The sequence below is a fragment of the Anthonomus grandis genome, chromosome 6 (assembly GCF_022605725.1).
Source record: "Anthonomus grandis grandis chromosome 6, icAntGran1.3, whole genome shotgun sequence".
Classification (NCBI taxonomy): Eukaryota; Metazoa; Arthropoda; class Insecta; order Coleoptera; family Curculionidae; genus Anthonomus; species Anthonomus grandis.
Genome location: NC_065551.1, coordinates 14,084,215 through 14,104,885, shown reverse-complemented (window position 1 = coordinate 14,104,885; position 20,671 = coordinate 14,084,215). Strand labels below are relative to the sequence as shown.

Here is a 20,671-nt window from a genome sequence, read left to right as displayed (position 1 = left end):
TGGAATAGCGCACGACGTCTCTGATGACGCGTGGAAGGTTAGCGAATCTTCTGAAATCATGATCAGTTCAGTATATGACCTCCGCGTCGCCGCTAGGAGTCAGTTGACAGTTCCGTGCCGTGAAGCTCGGAATATTGACGCGATATTTAAATCTGATAAATAGTAGTAAATAAATATGGTGAAAATAAATATTTCTTGTAGTTGTAAGTTATCGCATATACTAGTTTAAGTTAGTAAATAAATAAGTTGATTATTTCTTGTGTGATTCAGATCTGACGAACAATAAAATCACTGCAATGCATACCTCAATGAGTGCAATAATCCAAACACCCTTTGGGTTTTTCATAACCTCGGCCAAATTATCGAAAATTGCCCAATTTTGACACTTTCTTGCAAGTGCAACATTGTTTGGCGCCAAATTTGTTTTTTCATGACAATATATACAACTTTTAACCTTATTTTACCAAATTTCTTACCTTTGCAACTATAACTACTAAGACTGGTAGTTCTAGTAGGCAAAGAAGCCAATCTTCCTCTACAATGTGGGCAGGAATCGGTGCTATTTTGTTCAGTTCTGGCCCATCTGGCGACGACTGGGGGCGGTAGCGGTGGAGGCGGTGGTGATGGGCTGGCAGATGGACTGGACCAACTCGGTTGCTCCACCATATGGCATTGGCTGCCGCTGTTTGTCATTTTCGAAGGCATCTAAAATAAAATATTCATAATAATTAATCTCGACTTGAATCATACTGGGAACGTGCATTTCAACAGGTCCTAGGTAAACTTTCGGAGCGTTCCGTTTAAATCTGTTGGAAAATTTATAACGCGCTGCGGCATTTTCGCTGGGCACGAATTTCGTAAATTTGTCAAGGAGTGTTATGCGAGGAAATCACCTTTCCATCCAGATTTACTAAGTGTTAAGGGGTGTTAGCGTTCTAAGGGTCTAAGCGTTACTTAAATATTTTATTGTTTTTAAACGGAGTATGTTTCTTTAATTGTTTGGTAGACAAGCGAAGGTATTTAAAAGGCAATTTCTTATTAATTAATAATAAGAAATAACATCTAAATAATCTAATAATAAATAAATCCTATGTCCTTATTTCCAGACAATTAGTAAATATTTCTTAAAAGTACAAATTTTTATATCATAATAAGAAATGAAGATATATCTTCATATTAAATAGGATATTTCAGAAATATAGTCGACGATGTAGTCTAAGTATTATTTTAAAGTAAAGTAAAGTTAAGTAAAAATTTCGTAATAGCGAAATTTGTAGGTATAATATCGATATTGAGCCGAAAAACTCTATCCTGATCTGTATAAGATATGACTTAAAATTGCTCATACTCAACATAATGCGAATAATATCTGTACCGGGTTCTTTTTTATATTTAGGCAAAGCCTAGCTCGGTTATTATACGAGGTGGAAAAAAAAGTTTTATATAAAAGTTGTAGGGTTTACCTTAAATCGCCAGGAAATGTTATAAAATATAATACAAGGGTATCGCAAAGTTAATAAAAAATACACAGTTCATTTTTTTAAATGGAACGCCTTGTATATTTTTACATTACATAAAAGACATTTTTTTTCTGATTTCAAAAATATATAATATGTTAATATTTGGTTTAGCCGTTTTCCCAATATTTATCTTTAAAAAATTAAAAAATAAAACAACTGTTTACCCGAATCCCCGTTGCTATGGTGTTTATCGGTAACAATAAAATAAATAATGTTATTTGTTGGGCTGTCACTGTCAATGTTTCTGCTATTTCTTTTGAATATGGGTTATACCGAAGAAAAAAAGTTTGAAATTATGAGGTTGTTTTACAAAAACAACAATAATGTTGCTCGAGCGTAAGCTGAATATCACCGTATTCATCCCGAAATGAGAGTTCCTGCTAGGTCCACTTTTTATTACACTGAAAGGAGTATGAGAAACCACAAAAATCTACAAAGAAAAAAACGAACAGTTTTAGCTAACGCGGATGAAGAACTACAAATTTTATTATATTTTCAAGGTAATAAGTTATTTTATATTTAAGAGCCTTATAAGAATTATAATTTATGCTTTGATTTTTGTTGAAAAACCATACTTATCAACCGTAGATGTTAGTAGACACTTTCAATGCTCTAGATCTAAGATTCAAAGAGTTCTTCAGAAATATGGATATCATCCTTACAAATTGATGCCAGTACAAAAATTAACAAATAATCATGAAATAAGAAGGCTAACATACTGTAATCAGATGTTTTATAGATATAAAAAACGTAGATAACGATATCTTTAATAAAATCTTGTGGACGGATGAAGCTGTATTTACAACAGCAGGGATGTATAATAGAAAAAATACTCACATGTGGGCACCAGCAAATCCTCACGCATACGTCGAAATAAAAAAACAGGGCAGAATGTCATTAAATGTGTGGTGTGGTATCCTTAGAAACCAAATAATTGGACCCATTATATTTCAAGGATCTTTGACTGGAAATAGGTATTTGCGGTTTCTAGAAAATGAGATTGAAGCTTTATTAGAAGAAATACCTTTAAGAGAATATACCAATATTATATGGCATCAAGATGGCGCCCCGCCTCATAACTTTAGGCCAGTAAGGATTTTTTTAAATAATCGTTTTATTCAGTGGATTGGAACCCATGGTACCATTAACTGGCCACCAAACAGCCCTGATTTGACTCCTCTAGATAGTTTTTTATGGGGGTATCTTAAAAATGAAGTTTATAAGGAAAGAAGTGAAAATTTGGAGGAATTAAGGGAAAAAATTCAAAGAAGTATAAACTCCTTAAATGAAGAACACCCTGAATATATTTCAAATGCTCTGTTAAAACTGGACAAAGATTATAGAAACTGCGTTGAAAATAATGGCGGCCATATACAACATTTGTAAATATTTAAAGAAACAAGGCTCAAAGGTTTTTTTTTTCAAAAAACCAAATTTTATTTAAAAATGATGAATTAAATACTAACATTTTATATATTTTTGAAATTAGAAAAAAAATGTCTTTCATTTAAAGTAAAAATATACAAGGGGTTCCATTTAAAAAAAATTAACTTTGTGTTTTTTATTAACTTTGCGATACCCCTGTATTATATTTTATAACATTTCCTGGCGATTTAAGTTAAACCCTATAACTTTTATATCAAACTTTTTTTTTCACCTCGTATAGTAACCGAGCCAGGCTCTGTCTAAATATAAAAGACAACCCTGTACATTTTCACTCACTATCTGCTTTAGCACCCTTTCACCATCAAAATTGATGTCCTTATTTACCATAAATAACAAGAAAAAGCGTAGGCGAATTCCCGCTAGAATAAAGTTAATTCGAAACACGTGCTCCAAAGGACCAGGGGGAGTAAAAGCGATCCAAATCCCTCAAAGTAATTATAAAGTAAGGTGGGCGTTAGCTTGACGCTTTTCCTCGGGAAAATCGCTTTTTTTCCTCGTTTAATATGCATGTTAATGTTGCTGGTTTAAAAATAAATTGAAAACGTTATTAATGTAATTAACTTTTTTTTAATATATTTTTTTAATAAACCATATTTTTGAGTTGAGAGCAACATATTTTCATGAATTGCTAACTATTGGATCTGCTACTGAATTTTTCTATAAGTTAGCGGTGTCCTCAAATTTTTTACATCTCTTCTTAATAAACGACTTTATTTCCTGAAATTCATTACAATGTAACATATAAAAGGAAAAAAAACAAAATTCCTTAAATTTGCACGAAACTCCAAGGAGTTTTTTTTTTATGAAAATACAATAAGAATAATTATTTTTTTTAACTACAACTATTTTACAAAACTACCTTACCTAGTTCTTATTTTAGACACAAATATAAATTTACAATTTTATTTATTTTGTTAATTTTTTTTTTAATTTTTATTTTAATGCTAATTTTAGGTTAGACAAACATACCGTTCTGTCGGTTGTATAATATTGTTTAATAACAAAGATCTAATTTCTTTCTGAAATCGAAAATACTTGAAGGCCTTGTAGCGTTTTATTTTATTTTTTTTTGGTTGCTTTTATAATGTAATAATTTAATATTGTATGAAGATAGTACTGATTGCGACATCCAGTGTAAAGTTGATTAATGTTTTTCTCTCTCTCTCTCTGACTAACCTGACTTTTCTATCCATCTGTCTTTGTCATTGGTGACGTACGCCATGCTCAAGGATCAACTTTTTACCTATTGGCATTTTCGATACCGGGCGGTTGTTGCTATTGTTTTTCCTGTAATTTGAATACTTTGCTTTTTGGGATAAGAATGATTTCCGTACTCGCTGCAACAAATCTAAGTGGGGCAACGTTGTATTGTCAATTCTTGTAAAGCTTTTATCCATCGAAGAGGCACCCAAAAATTGCAATTACATCCTTTTGTTTATATGAGAACTAATTTGCCAGTTAAACGTTCTTTTAGCTGCACTTTAAATAAACACATCAAACTGGATGGCGCCGACAATTTAAACGGTAAGTATCTCTAGAATAATTCAGGCCAACCCACCACCAATTATTAATGTTCTCCAGACTGGTAAGCTGCCGTCAGCATATGTGCCACTCTATTGAAGACTTTCAACATTAGTCAATTTTTATTAAAAGCAAAAATCTAATAAACAGTGGTTACAGCTTTTATATAATTTGGTAAAGGATTGCTCAGGTTGCATATATTATATTGAAATATATATATCTTCTACATATAGTTTTATTTGTAAATGTGCCCTGACTCTAACTAATAATTATTGTCAAAGTTACTGTGAATTTTTCAGCTGATAAAAGTTAATTTGAATCAGTCTACTATTGTAACAACTCAACTAGACACAAGGTCAAAAATCGCAAAAAAGATATCTATGGTTCGTTCATTGTCTTTCAAAAATCACAGTGATTTTTCATGTTTTCAGCAAAAAGGATTATATGAATTTTTTTTTTATTTGAAAATTATTTAATTATTGCCAAAAACCGATCACTGTTTATTATTGGATGACTTCTTGAAAATCGTAAAATCACAGTTAAGATCTTTTAAATGTAGCATAATTCCGGGAGAGATTGCCCGTCACCCGGCGGGCTCTTTCCAATTCCACCGATGGCTCTTTCCAATATTTCCTAAATATATGTGATTTACGGCACTGTAGCTTTAGACACATGCTATTCAACGTGCTGTATATATCGTGATCCAGGTTTGCGGTTTTTTTCTACACTGTAAGGTATGTTTTGCTAAAAAAAATATTTTACAAGCATTAAAAATATTTAACCTTAAAAGTAATGTATAGTTTTTTTCTGAAAATTTTGTTTTTTTTTCACGTTTTTGTTACTCCTTTTGGGTTTGGGCATTTTTGAGGTTATGTTAATGTACCCGTACTTCTTAAATTTAATAAATCTTAGAAAATATTTAGTGGGCCATCTCACACCCTGACTTTTGGGATAGATGGCCCAACTACTAAATGGGTTAGTTTGCCCATAAGCTATCTATCCCGGAAAAACAAAATTTTCACCATTCCACCACCAACATTTCGCAGGCGCTTCAAAAACAACGATTTCCAGAAACGAGCTCTTGGTCCACCTTGTGTTCTTGGTATCGAAAATGACAAAAAAATTAAGCTACATATCCAGAAATTACAGAAACATGGATTTGCACCAACTCGTGAATGCGTCAGAGCAATGGCATTTAACTTGGCAGAGCAGTTGAAAGTTAAACACACATTTAATAGGAAGAAAAAACTGGCTGGGTATGATTGGTTAACTATGTTTTTAAAACGAAACCCCGACCTAAGTGTTAGAAAAGCTGAAGGGGTGTCACTAGCCCGTTGTAAAGGAATGAATAAGACAGATGTTTCTGTGTATTTTAATTTACTTGAAACCACATTAATCGAAGGAGAAATAATGAACAAAGCTGGTCACATATTTAATATGGACGAAACGGGCAACTAAATAATAAACCTGGTTATGTTATTGCTACAAAAGGCTCAAAAAATGTTGCTGCAATTACTGCTTCAGAAAAGGGAGAAATCATAACAGTAATATCATGTTGTAATGCAGAAGGTTATTGCATACCACCTACTTGTATATTCAAGGGAAAAAATAAAAAAGCTGAGTTTGAAGATGGAATGCCCCCTGGATCCACTGTTTATATGAATGAAAAATCAGCTTACATTAACACTGATATAATGTTTGCTTGGCTAAAAAATCAATTTATACCACGTAAACCGCAAGGAACAGTTCTACTTGTACTGGATGGGCATGCTAGCCATTGCATCTCATCAGAGATCCTTGAATACGCTAATGAACATGGTGTTATTCCTCTTTGCCTGCCTAGTCATCCCACACAGTTTCTCCAACCTTTAGATAGATGTTTTTTAAGAGCCTTTAAGCTTTCTTTAATAATACTTGCAACACATTTATTAGAACAAATCCAACTAGGAAAATTAACCGATTACAATTTGGCCAGCTGCTATCTAAGGCGTGATCAAAAGCTGCGACAGTTGAGAATGCTGTATCTACTTTTAGGTCAATAGGTGTTTGTCCCTTTAATCCTTCAGCCATACCAGAGTACGCATATTTGGGATTTGAAGAGGAAATGATAAATTTGGGTAAGTCCCTCTAACAAACGTATTTTTATTTATTTATAAAAAAACATTTTTAGATAATACGGCAATAGTTAATAATGATGCAAATAGAGCTAATAATGATGATGAAACAAGAACAAGCAATACCATCCACGTCAACGTCAGGCTTGAATAACATACCATCGGAACGTGATGAAGATCAAAATCAGGACACACCGGGAACACTGTTAAACAAATTTTCGCCTGTTCCAAGCACATCAGCTAATATTGAAAATGCACGAAAAAAAACAAAACAGGTAGCTTGCGTCCTAACATCTCCAGAAAATATTCAAAAACAAAAATTGGCTAACGCGCGTAAGAAGGACAAAGAAAAGAAAAAAGAAATTAAAAAAAATACGACAATTATAAACAAGCAAAAACAAAAAAATAATGATGATGGGTCAAATGATTCATGTGTAAAGGAACAAACTAAAAACATAAAAGGGAAAAATAAATTAAACCTATCCACCCAAAAACCAAGAGCGAGAAAACTTGACACATCAGACGACTATGTTTCCGAATCTGAGGATTGCTCACAAGAAGACGATTCTACAGAATGCCTTGGATGTGGCGAGATATACAAACTCACAACTAAAACTGATGACTGGATTCAATGTATTCACTGCACAAGGTGGTTCCATGAAAGCTGCTCTAAATATCTGAATCTCTGTGACCTATGTGGCAAAATTTTATCAAAAAAGCGATGTTAAATTAAGTTTTTTTAATGGGCCGTCTGACCCAGTATGGGTGAGCCAACTAACATATAGCATCTGGGAGAGTTGGCCCATTCAGCTTATTTTTTTTAAACTGTTTGTAGAGTTAGATTTTTTAGTTTTTCTTTAAATGTTACATTTGACGTTAACTGGAATAAATGCTTATGTTAAATCTCTTTTCTTTGGTTTGATTAACTTTTGGGTTTTCATCTTATGTCATTTTTTTAAAAAGTGAGCCAACTATCCCGGACTTACCCTACAGTCGATCTATTGTTCTTTGAATTACTTTTTTTGGGTAACTAAAAGTGTTAAATTTATTTAAAAAACTATAAATCCTACATGTTTCGCACATATAACATTTCCATCATCAGGGATAACAAAGGGGGTCTGTAAGTTCATCTTATAAATTCTATTGCCTCAGGCAGGTTAAAAGGTTAAAATACATGATAAAGGAGCATAACTTAAATTTAATGAAATCCTAAAACTACATTCTAAAAAACTTTTTTTAAATTTATTTATATTTGTAATAAGTAGAAAGTATGTCTTCTGACTCTAACTCAATATTATTTAATCAGTTCATTACTCACGTTAAAAAGCCCATGAGAGTAGTTTGCTGTTAGGTGATTATATAAAAATTAATAAATGTAAAAAAAAATATGTTTTTATTATTTTCAGTACATGAAAGTTTATTTGATTCAGACTAATAGACCTTAAAGTCTGTTAGGGTACGGACATGCCAAAGATACATGGATGAACGCGGTGGAGGTCGCGATCGCAGTCGAGGCTTACATCGTTAAAAGGCAGGACATACCGGAGATGCCTTCCTTTCAGTGTCCTTTATGATTACTTCGAGAAAATCAACTTTAAATTATAATTATGTATAGAAGAAACAGTAGCGACGACATGCTTTTAAGTGAAAAGTGGTGGATCATTTGTAATTCCTCAAATCTCCAGTTTCCATTTCATTCTATAAACCAAAAAAGGCAGTAAGCACCTAGGGGAATACCATAACTTAAAGAGCTTAAGAAACACGAGTCAGACAGATTCTATGCTTACATTAGAATGAGCATATTATATTTCAATATATTTTTGATAGTACAGAAATGAAAATTGAACGTTGCAAATATAATAACTATCATGCAAAGCCTATTTTAGATGAAGAAAAATATGCTTGTGATAATAAGGTAAGTATACTATTGATTAATAGGTTAATTTGTCTAAATGTAATGTTGTTCACTTCTTAACAAGAAATTAATAAATAAATCTTCAGCTTCGGCGAATGTCACGTGATTTGAAAATCACCAATAAAACTGCACGTTACTACAGCTCAATCATAGCTCAATAATAGTTTGTTTTGCTCAATGCAAAACAAACTATTTTGTTTTGCATTGCGATTTTTGGTGTTTATTTCATTTATCGGGTTGTTGCTGCTTGATATGGCCGCTCCTAAGTAATGGAAGCTCATTACTTGTTCTATTGGTTTATTATCTATTACGACTTTACAACTTATTGGTTCTTTATAGAAAATCCTACTTTTGTCTCATCAATGGAGAATAAAATGTTGCATTTGTCACAAATCTTATAAAACTTGTGTGTTTGCCTTTGCAGATCGTTTTCCGTTTCGGCCAGGAGTATCGCATCATCTGCATAGCATACCATGCTGATTGGTTTGTTGTTTAGTTCCTGTTCATTGTTGCCACACTGTGTATAATATCGTCTTTTGTGGTTTGTTGGTCGACTTTTATTCCTGTAGCTGTGTTAAGATTTCTAATTACGTTTATGATTGATGTCGGGATTTGTTTCCTTCTCAAATCCAGTATATCGGTCATGTACTTTGTCGAACGCTTTTATTAGGTCAATAAAATACACATAAGCAGGGCAGTCCCTCGGGAGAGCCTGTAACCCCTAGAGGGCGCGTCCCAAGGTGGCGGATAGGGGAATGCCTTCCAGATATGGGTGGTAGGAGGGAAACCAAATACCTCCCGCAGACCAAATATTCTGGGGGAGGCAAAAACTCAATAAACCCAAACATCAACCCCGCTTCAAAGATTGAAATCAAAATTGCTACGTATAACACCCACACTATGAGATCAAAGGAACACCTTGAGATCCTGGAAAACAAAGTAGAGCATATCAAATGGGATATAATTGGCCTAAGTGAAACTAGACGTCAAGGAGAGAGTGTGACCACCCTTACGTCTGGACACCTATTATATCAGAAGAACGCTGACACAACAACGCTGAACACTCCAGACCAAGAAGTCGAACAATTTTATGAAGACATCGAGACAGCTCAAAGGTCGGAAAACGCCAAGTTTCAAATCATTATGGGATATTTTAACGCGAAAATCGGCCGGAAAAACGAAGACGATCCCCCAAATATAGGATCATATAGTATAGGAAACCGAAACGACAGAGGAGAAATGCTACTAGAATACCTCCAACATCAAAATCTATACTGTTTGAACACCTTTTACAAAAAACCCCCCCAGAGAAAGTGGACTTGGAGAAGCCCGGACGGACAAATAAAAAATGAAATAGACTATATAATTTCCAACAGACGAGACATATGCCAAGATGTGTCTGTCTTAAACTCTTTAGATACAGGCAGCGATCACCGATTGGTCCGAACAAGATTGCTAATCAACACTAAAGCTGAAAGGAAAAAGATGGTTCAAAAAGGAAACTATCCAACCACTGAAACATTGATGTTAAAGGTAGACGAATATCAAACTATTCTAGAAGCCAAACTGCACAACTTAAATTACCTGACGAAAATGGAACTGGACGAGCTATCAACAACCATAACGAGCAGTATCCAGGTAGCAACAAAGAAAATTTGCTGTAAGTACAAAGTAAAAAAACCATCCAAACTAAGCCCAAACACACTGAAGCTAATAGCCCAAAGGAAAAGAACTGCCAGAGACTCAAATGAATACAGGGAGATATGTAAAACAATAAACAAAGAATGTCGAAAAGACCTAAGATCTCAGAATAATCAGCTAATAGAAAGAGCTATTGAAAAAAACTCAAACATGAAAGTACTCAGGTCAAATATGTCTGGAGGAAGGAAAACACTTTTTAAAATAAAAAATAAAAATGGGGAAACGGTTACAGATAGTAATAAATGTCCTTCAAGACTTCTACAAGGACTTGTATACATCAACCCTGCCTAAACCAAACATCGCCTGGCAAGAAATTCAGAACGTTGGATCCGAAGATATACCAGAAGTAAACAGAAGCGAACTTGGAAAGGCCCTGAAACAAATGAAAAATAGGAAAGCACCTGGAGAAGACCGCGTTACCGCTGAGATGCTAAAAATTGAAGGAGCAGCGCTTGAGCATGCCCTTTGTCTCCTTTTAAACAAATGTATTAGCGAAGAGAAAATACCGGAATCTTGGCAAAATGCCGAGGTTGTTTTAATCTTCAAAAAAGGGGACAACACCAATATTGCAAACTATCGACCGATCAGTCTTTTTTCACACTTGTACAAGCTTCTCACAAAAGTTTTGACCAACCGGCTGACAAATAAACTTGACTTCTATCAACCAGTCGAGCAAGCAGGATTCAGGAAGGAATTTAGTACAAATGACCATCTACAAAACGTCCGTACTCTTATAGAGAAATGCTCCGAGTATAACATAACTCTGCACATGGCGTTCGTCGATTACGAGAAGGCGTTTGATTCTGTCGAGACCTGGGCTGTCCTGAACGCAATGGACGAGGCAAGAATTGACACAAGATACTCCAACACATCAACGAAGAAGCATCAACAAATAAGATCAAGATAGAAAAAGGGGTCCGCCAAGGACCATCAAGGACTCCATATCCATATGGACCCTCGCCATATCCCCTAAGCTCTTCACGATGGCACTGGAAAGCTTGTTTAAAAAGCTGCCATGGGGAAATAAAGGTATCAACGTAAATGGAGCTCGACTAATTCACCTTCGATTTGCTGATGATATTGTTGTCATTAGTGATGACATCAACGAGCTAAAAGATATGTTGGAAGAACTGCAAGAAACATCAAAACAAATCGGACTCAAGATGAATCTAAACAAAACCAAAATAATGACCAACGAACAAACAGTAATAACTATAGAAGGCCACGCTCTCGAAAACGTCAATGAATACATATACCTGGGCCACGCTGTCAGACTGGGAAAACAAAACCAAACAGCCGAAATATACCGGAGAACAAGACTTAGCATGGGCAGCATTCGGAAGACCTAAAATCCTAAAGCATCCCAATTAATCTTAAGCGGAAAGTCTACGAGGCTTGCATATTACCCGTTACAACGTATGGACTCGAGACGATGACACTGACAAAGAGGAGCGCAGAAAGACTCAGAACAACCCAGAGAGCCATGGAGCGCGCCATGCTGGGAACTAGCTTAAGAGACCACATTAGAAACGATGAGATTCGAAGAAGGACAAAGGTAACGGATGTTATGAGAAGAGTAGCCGAACTAAAATGGAGATGGGCAGGTCACGTTGCAAGGCAAGACCCATCTAGATGGACTAACAAAATCATGCAATGGCGCCCAAGAGCCACAAAAAGAAATGCGGGAAGATCACCTGCCCGGTAGCCGGACGACATCCAACGAATAGCAGGGAGAAACTGGCTCCAAACTGCCCTAGGTAACAAACATGGAAAGCACAGGAAGAGGCCTACATTCAGGAGTGGATAGATACAGGCTAGAGAAGAAGAAGAAGAAGCAGGGTAGCTGAATTTGATCACCTCCTTTTTTACCTGTCTTACAATAAACAGAGTTGTCAATCTGTTCTTCCAAAATTTTTGTTGTTCATCTTTGTTTTCAATGGTGTGTTCTAGAATCCCTCTGTAGTTCTCGGATTTGGATTTTTATCCCTTTTTAAAAATTCGTATGGTGATTCTTTTGTGTCAGAGGCTTATATACTTATAAGATCCAGTGGTTCTTTCGGAGAAAGTAAGTGTGACTTTCAATATGCTGTCGCTTACGTATGTGAGGTTTTTTATTGTGCCAATGCACCTTTTGTTTAGAAGAATGCCGACTCTCGAGATATTGCTTTGCAGCTTTATCATGTCCTGACATTTTCTCTCGGATAGTCTGCATATATCTATCTTGTATTTATTCGTTTCCAAAAGTATTTTCTGATCCCTTGCATTCCATGAGGTTACATGGCAATTCTAGTAGTTTTCCGTTTGGTTTAATCCTTTTCCGCGCGTGGGTTGCTTCCAAAGTGATCCGTCTATTTTCCGAGACTTGTTGCTTCTTCTCTATGAGCCGTAGCTTTTTTTTACCCTAGTCAGGGAGCTAACCTTGCCTAAGAACCCTCCTTACTTTATCCGGGCTTGAGACCGCCACCCATCGCGGTAGAACTACTCAGTTCATCCCACTCGTCAGTTACAGGCGGTGTTTCATAAGGTAGTAGAAGAACATATTTGAAAATTTATTACGAAGTTATAATTCTTCAAAAATCACAGTTATTCAAATTTAACTTGTACTAAAGACCGATTATTGTTGGCTAAGTTTTTTGTGAAGATCATAGTTGAGATTTTTTTAAATTTACAGTCGATACTTTGTTCTTTGAATTATAATTATTTTTTTTTATTGGGAAATGTCCTGTAACTTTAACTATATAATATTGAATCGGTTTTAGAAGCACTTAGAGTTAACTGTTAGATGAGTGTAAAGATCAAAGTAAAGGTTTTTTTTTTAATTTCAGCTGGTAAAAGCATTTGAATTTGAAGGCTATTTGAATCAGAGTCTACAATGAATAGATGAATAATGAATATTCAAAAATCATTCATAATAATTCTGTTAGTTATTACAAGGTAATCAAAAATTATTTTCTGGAGTATTAATTGTGTCTTGATAAATAACTGATTTCATGTATCCTTATATGGCAAATTCGAGGGGGTTAAAATTAGGGCGACTAATAAGGCATTTGGCTCTCATGACCTATCCAGCGGTTAGCATAAAATTAGTTGAGATATTCCCTGACAGGTCTGGAAAAGTGAGCAGGGGCACCATCCTGCATGAAAATCATGCGTCTCCGTAATTGCAATGGGAGGCGTTCCAAAAGGTTGATCAACTTATTTTGTAAAAAATTTAAATGGAGCTCGCCGTTTAAATTCGGTGGTAACTTTGTTAGTCCAGGAAAGTAATTACCAATAATAGCATAACAAACATTCATTTTGAATTCATGTTGGAAGTGACGTTCTATTTTCAAGTATTTTCAATATCTCAAGCATGTTTATTTCTGAAATTGAAAAGTCCTCTTCTGGTAAAAGTCGCTCCGTTATTAAACAAAATCTTATTTAAGAAAATTGCGACAGAATCGAGCGAATTCAAGTCTTTTCTGAAGGTCGAGGGGAGGAGGGATAGCAAATTTTAAACAGGAGTGAAATGGTAAGAATGCAGTTTTTCTTTAAGGAATATTCGAGGAATTGCTGAAGGACGAAAAAACCGCTCTCAAGCTCTTCTCCAAGTCTGTCGTACAGGTTTCTGAAAGTTTGGAAATTAGTATGCCTTTTACTTGGAAACATATCTACATATCGCCGTCGAGCTCTTCGTGCGTTAAAATTATCTTGGGTATATACGCATATCATGTCCCTCATTACTGTTTAGAAAAAACGTCGTATTGTGGCATTATCGACTTTTAAAAGAAATTGTTGCTAAAAAAAGCGAACTATCTAAGACTGTTATAAAAATATTGAAAAATTAAATTTAAAAGTCATGGTTTCAATAATGCAGGATATGCTCGTTTCTTTTTTTTATATGGGTTACTTTCCCTTAGTACTGCTTAGCTCTGTATGTATTTTTGATTAACTTATTCCTCGATGAATGAAAAATTAAATTTTCCTAGAAAAGAATGCAAATCATAACATCAATAAATTGTTTTATTTAGTCCGCATTCAAAATGAAAGATTCTATTGTATCTAAAATGGTCGCTCTAAGCGACTTGAAAACGGTATAACTTTTTAAAGTAATATTAATTAAAAAGCTGATATTTTTATAAAAAAAACTCATATATCCTGAGGCACAAAAAAATTGTACACGTTTTTGTCACCTCGGAATGTCATTGACAGCGCCCTCTAGGATGTACACATAAACTACCATTCAATTCGAATTTCTCGCTCCCAAAAACCACCTACTACCAAATTTTGTACTGATATGCTGCTTTTTGAAGAACTTTAAGCATTGAGAACTTTGAAATTTAAGCGAATAATATGCTGTTGCTCTGTCTCTACTAAGTTATGAGACACTCTGTATACATAATTAACACATACAGGGTGTTCCGTAAAGACGTGCTAATATTTAAGGGGGTGATTCCTGGACCCATTTTAAGAAAAAAAGTTCTTATGGACATATGTCCTAAACGTCTTAACTTTTGAGATACAGGGTGTTAAAGTTTAAAAAAAATCAGTTTTTTAATATTAACTTAAAAAATATTGTAGACATTTTTATGAAACTTGGTACATGTATTTTATGCATCAAGACGCATTTTTTGATGTGCAAATAAAAAATTTCTCTGCCAGTGGCGTCCCTACAGGTCTTAAAAGGAAAGTAATAGGTCTTAATAGGAAAAAATACTACGCCACTGCTTTTTCTTAAAATAAAAATTATTTTTTAACTCCTCAATCACTTTTAGTTCTGTTATTATTTTGGCTTGGGGTTCGAGATTTGAGGTTAGTTCAGTACTAAGATTAACAGTATAAGAAGTACTAAAAGTACTTCTATTGTTGGATACAGAAAAATGGACTTTTTAAAGTAAGTCGCAAGTTTTAATGCCTACAGTTAGCCTTTGGTAGCATAAAATTATTAGTAATAATAATTCGCAATATACTAGAGCAACTTAGATTATTTTCGTATTTGGCAGAGCTGACACTCGGTATCCGGATACTCGGAATGAGTGTTAAATATTAGACGACTCCTTGAAAAGCTCAATAAAGATTGTTTTAAAAATCACAATTATAATTCTTTAAATTTACAGTCGATATGCCCTTTGTATCACATTTTTCTTAAATTGTAAATCTTTAATTGTCACTCTAAAAAAATCAAATTTGCAGTTAATGGTTGCTTAGTTAAATTGCATCAACGCTTTACAATCACAGTGGTGATTGTTTACGAATCTCTGGAATTTTATAAAGAACAATGATAAATAATATAAGAACTTTTATTTATGCCTTTAAATTTAAATAGTACAGTTGTTTTATTTTCTTTTTTAATAAAAATCTGCATATTCTATATCAGGTTTAAATAAAACAAAGATATTTCTCCTGAAAATATTGCCCTTAGGTCATATTATTCAGAGCGTTTAAATATTGTTTTTTTTTAGTCTATCTCTAAAGTGCAATTTTATGCTTTGAGAGAAGTGTATCGAGAAAATGCTTTAGGTAATATTGTAGAGAATAAATTTAAAAATATAGAATAAAATACATTATACAACGCTTAGCATTTTATTTCTAAGACATAGATCAATAAATGCAAATACAAAAATCTTATTTTCTACAAGAATTAAATCAATAACCCGTAAAGTTGCGTTCTTGCAACAGAAACATATAACTTTTTTACCCTTAATCATTCGTTATAGAAGTTCAAAATAATTAAGTACGTTCTTTTAGTAAAATTATGCAATTTTGCCCTTCTGGTCTTCCTTTTAAGCAGGAAGTTGTTAAAAAAGCTCTTAACGCTTTAAAGTTGCGGACAAGGCCGCCAGGAGATAACACTATAAGGCAAACAAGAAGACTTTCTAACTCAAGAATTTAATTAAAAGCGAACGTATATAGGTGCTAAGTTGAGTTTATATTTTGTTTTAGATGGTGTGGCTTTTCTTAGAAATTTAATTTTCTTATGTCAGAAGTACGTGAAAAGTAACTTTGATATTTGCTGTTGACTTGAACTTGAATCCATACATTAATTATACATTCAAGAATAATTCTTCCAGATATGCTATAAGGATAAGACGTAATTCAAAATAATCATCCATTATTCTCAAAGAGACTTAGATATATGACCAAAGGAAGAGAAAGTATACTCAAAGTCAAAGTTTCACAAATCAAGCGTCTATTAAAAGGTTACGCGTTTCGCCGCATTAGGACATTATATCAGGACAGGATAAGACGTTCCTGCCAAATTATTCTGATTTGTTTACCATTTTCAATGTTGGAGTTTGTTTGTTTTTTCAATTTTGTTAATTCTAGGAGCGTATTGGGAACCTCTATTCAGTGGATCTAAGAATAATGAATTCAGGTGAGTTAGGAGTGAAATTCCAAAGTATACAAAAATTAGTTTAAAGGCCCATCCAGGATACCAAACAAAAAAGTGATAAATGCAGAAACAAAATTTAAAAGTGACTTAAAATCTCTGGAAAATATATTAAAAGTCTGGAAATAAACCATAATTTTGTCTGCCTTAAAAGAATGTTTTCAAATTCCAGGAAAAAACTTAAAACACCTTTAAAAGCCTGAGAATACTTCCAAAAGCCTTTAAAACATATACACAATTTAAAGAAGAGTAGGAATAATACAAAAGACGTCAAAATGTTTTATATATTAATAAGAACAGTACATAATGGGGTATATGCCATGTGTGCGTACATGCGCGTTAATATTTTACAACTAATTATAAAGGTTTATCCCGGACACCAGAATGATCCCAATAATCAGTATTTCAAATATCTGTAATAAGTTGGTGTCAAATGTCTGGAATTAAAGAATAATCAAGTGAAAGACTGATCCAGGATATAAGACTTTAAATAACTGGAACAAAACAGAAAATATAAAAGCCTAGAATATATAAAAAATCACTTTAAAAGCTGTTTCAAGTTATAGAAAAGATCCCAATCAAACCAAAAGAAATAATTTAAAATGCCTGGAATAAATAGAATAAAAATTACTCAAAATCTCTCAGCATAAGAATATAGTTTAAATGCCCAAAGACAGGAAAAATTAGACAATGCTTTAGAAAAAAATTTTTTAAATACCTATCAAAAATGTAAAAAATAGAAACTAAATAAAGAATAAAACTAGAAGACTAAAATAGATTTAAGAAAATAAGTTAAATTGTTAATTAACAATTCGTTCGTTAATTAATATTTTAATTGGTCCAGGGCACAAAAAGCATTCTGAAAAACCAGGAATAAAACGGAAAATAACAGATACTTAAAATTCAATTAAAAATTAATGCTTAGTTTATTAATTATTAAATTACTTTAAATGCATGAAATAAATTAAAAAGAGTTTTCAAAAATCTTTAATATAAGACAAAACTAGTAACAGCTTTAAATGCGCGGAAAAGATATACAGGGTGGTCATTTAACTTGAGACATCGCAATATCTCGAAAACTAAACATGCATCCAGAAAATGTTTCAGGTGAAGTTTGAATGGTTTTCAGGGGGCCATAAAATGACGTCATTGGTTTGACCTTGAGTGGACGTCTTCAAGGTCAAATGAAGTCAACTTTACTTCTTTGCATAGAAACCTCTATTTTTTTTAATAGTATCTGATTTAATGTTAAAAAATAAGTAACTTTCATCTGAAACTTTTTTACATGCGACCTCTCCTTTTCAAGATATTAATTCTTGATTCTTTTACGAATTTTTTCCTTGACAATGACATTAGAAACAGGAATAGCTTTGGTTCAGCAATTCTTCAATATTGTTGTGACAAGGCATTGTTGATCAATGATCAGTGCAAGTTATTATGATGCGAACATTTTCTATAGTGAACAGATCTCACGTGTTTATCTCAGGTATTTCAGGCGATTGTAAACAAATACTGATGATTAAAGTAAATAAGAGATTATTTTGGTTCACAGTATTCGTTCAGTTATAAGTATTTGACTATTTTGTTGAGTGACTATGGAATGCCTAACAATAAATGAAAAAGTTGAAATGGTTCTTATCTATGGTGAATCTGAACTATGCATGTATACCATGCGACATCCTCAACGGCGACTTCTATCGCGAGCATCATTTTATCGTGTAGTGAACCACTTTATAGAAGATGGAAGTGTGAGAAAAATAAATCGATCACGAAAGAGAAGCATTACCAGTCAAAATAATGAAATTGCCGTCTTAGCTACCCCTTAGTTGCCCATAATCCTGGAGTCAGCTCACGATCAATTTCTTCTGCTTCTGGAATCTCCAAAATCGGTGTACTGAGAATTTTGAAACGCCACAAGTTTCATCCGTTCACTTGTCGTTATATTAAGAGCTTCACGGGAATGATTTCCAAAATCGAGTGTTGTTTTGTGAATGGGCCCAAAATCAGTTGCATGAAAATAACAATTTCTTTCTGCGCCTCTTATTCACTGATGAAGCTTCATTTACAAACTATGGTGTAGTTAATCGTCATAACATACATTATTGGGCAGTTGAAAATCACAGGTGGTTTCGAGCGATAGAACATCACCGGCCATGGGCTGTGAATGTCTGGTATCGCATCATCAATGATAAAGTCATAGGACTTTATTTTATTGATGGTGTCCTTACAGACCAAAAATACCGTAATTTTTTGCTGGAGATTCTACCAGTATTTTTGGAAGATGTGTGTTTTGAAGTGAGAATAAATATGTGGTACCAGCATGATGGTTGTCCTGCACATTATTCACGCGTTGCGCGCCAAGTGTTCTCTCTGATCGTGACTTCAATGGACGTTGGATAGGTCGCAGTGGAGCAGTCCACTGGCCGCCACGATCACCTGATTTGATGCCCTGATTTCTATGAGGTTACGGGCAGATAACTCCACAGATGCTGCACTCTGTGCATCGATCGTTTAGAAAAATGTATAGAAGTGAAAGGTCAACACTTGAACATTTAAACATTTAACATATTGAAATAATTTCTTGACTTTTTTTGTTTCAATTTCTTTTATTTGAACTTTGTACGTTTTATTTTCAAGTTTTCGATTCTGTTGATAATAAAATTCTATCATAAGATACTTTCACTCCTTTTGATAGATCATCAGATACTAGACCACTTTAGCAAATGAATTAAGATATACCCTCTATACCAGGAAGTCTCCACCGTCGCCGCCACTTTTAATGAAATAATGGATGTGCTGATTTGGTGTAACATTGCATCTATATTTAAACTAAGGACGACATTTTCCGGAAAGACGGATCAATAAGCATTTTCCGGAACATCTGTAAGACGTTGGGATTTAAGAAAACGAGAACTACTGCATTACAGCTGCAGTCACATGGCGTGGTGAAACTAACGAGTAAAACCATTGATATTTGGAGATGGAACCAAGGAGACTGGGATAGGTTTCTTCACTTGTTCCTACTGACCTATAGATCAGTCATCCATGAAAGCACAGGCCGTCTTTGACTCGAATAGTGATGGGAAGAGAACTTGTTCTCTCTCATGCGATGTGAAGTTAGGTTACCTATGTTGCCGAGGAAGACCACGTATATGAGATGCGTTGGAAAATATATGTCATTCATAGTCATGTGCGTCACTTTATAATTAACTGAAGAACGCATATCATGTCAAAGCCAAAGACAAGAGGGCCAACAGCGGTGACTTGGTTTGGCTCTATGACTCTACTGTTATGTCTGGTTTGTTACTGAAACTTTAAATAACCTGAGATGAATCATATAAAATGCTGAAAGTCATCAACGATGTTCATCTTACTGAGTACAAATACAGTATACCTCTGCCACAATATCTGGAGGAATTGCTGCGGTTTTCAGACAGTTCGGAATAAAATTTAAGAACTGCGTCGGTTTAATCGCAGAGTTGGGAAAGCACTTAAGATTACCGATGAGGAGACTCGCAGAAAATTTTTTTACCTGATCAGCTAAGAGGCTTATATCAGAAGCCAACCTATAAAGACGTTTTGGGACGCTTTGTGTTTTCTAAAGAAGGACTTGCTTGCCGAGGATCTGAGAAGCCTAGCAATTCTAAACTCACATCCGGACTCGATAATTTGCCGCATATTAGAAGTAGTCTTCAGGTCTAAAGAGGTGCAAGTTCTGATGTGCTGGTAAATTCTCTAACAACGTTCTCTAGTTAAAAGCGATAATTGTTATTTCTACAAGAGGTCCAGTTGCAAGAGGGAAGCGTTTTGCTAATATCCACCATGTTTGGAATCATTTCGGAACAAAATGAGCTTAGGAAGGGGTCAGTATAACGATATTGACAACGCCGCGAGTACCAGTGTTCTTAGACATTCCGGAATGACGCAAGCGGGCACACCGCACGACATCTCTGGAGACGCGTAGAGGTTAGGAAATTTTTCAAAACAGTGGTCTGCCGAGTATATAAGGAGCTGCGTTGCCGTTGGGAGGCCAATTGACAGAAATTCAGTTTAGGCCGGAATGTTGGTGCGATATTTAAATCAC

At 34.4% G+C, this 20,671-nt stretch overlaps 1 protein-coding gene across 2 annotated transcripts in view; it reads right to left on the bottom strand.

Annotated features, from left to right (window-relative positions):
• Window positions 1–20,671, bottom strand: part of LOC126737473 (monocarboxylate transporter 2-like) — a 670,913-nt gene that overhangs the window by 285,650 nt on the left and 364,592 nt on the right. For both annotated transcript variants that reach the window (XM_050442387.1, XM_050442388.1), the window contains one exon: window positions 477–705. In XM_050442387.1, coding sequence (XP_050298344.1) covers window positions 477–705 — 229 coding nt within the window. The remainder of the gene's footprint in view (window positions 1–476; window positions 706–20,671) is intronic.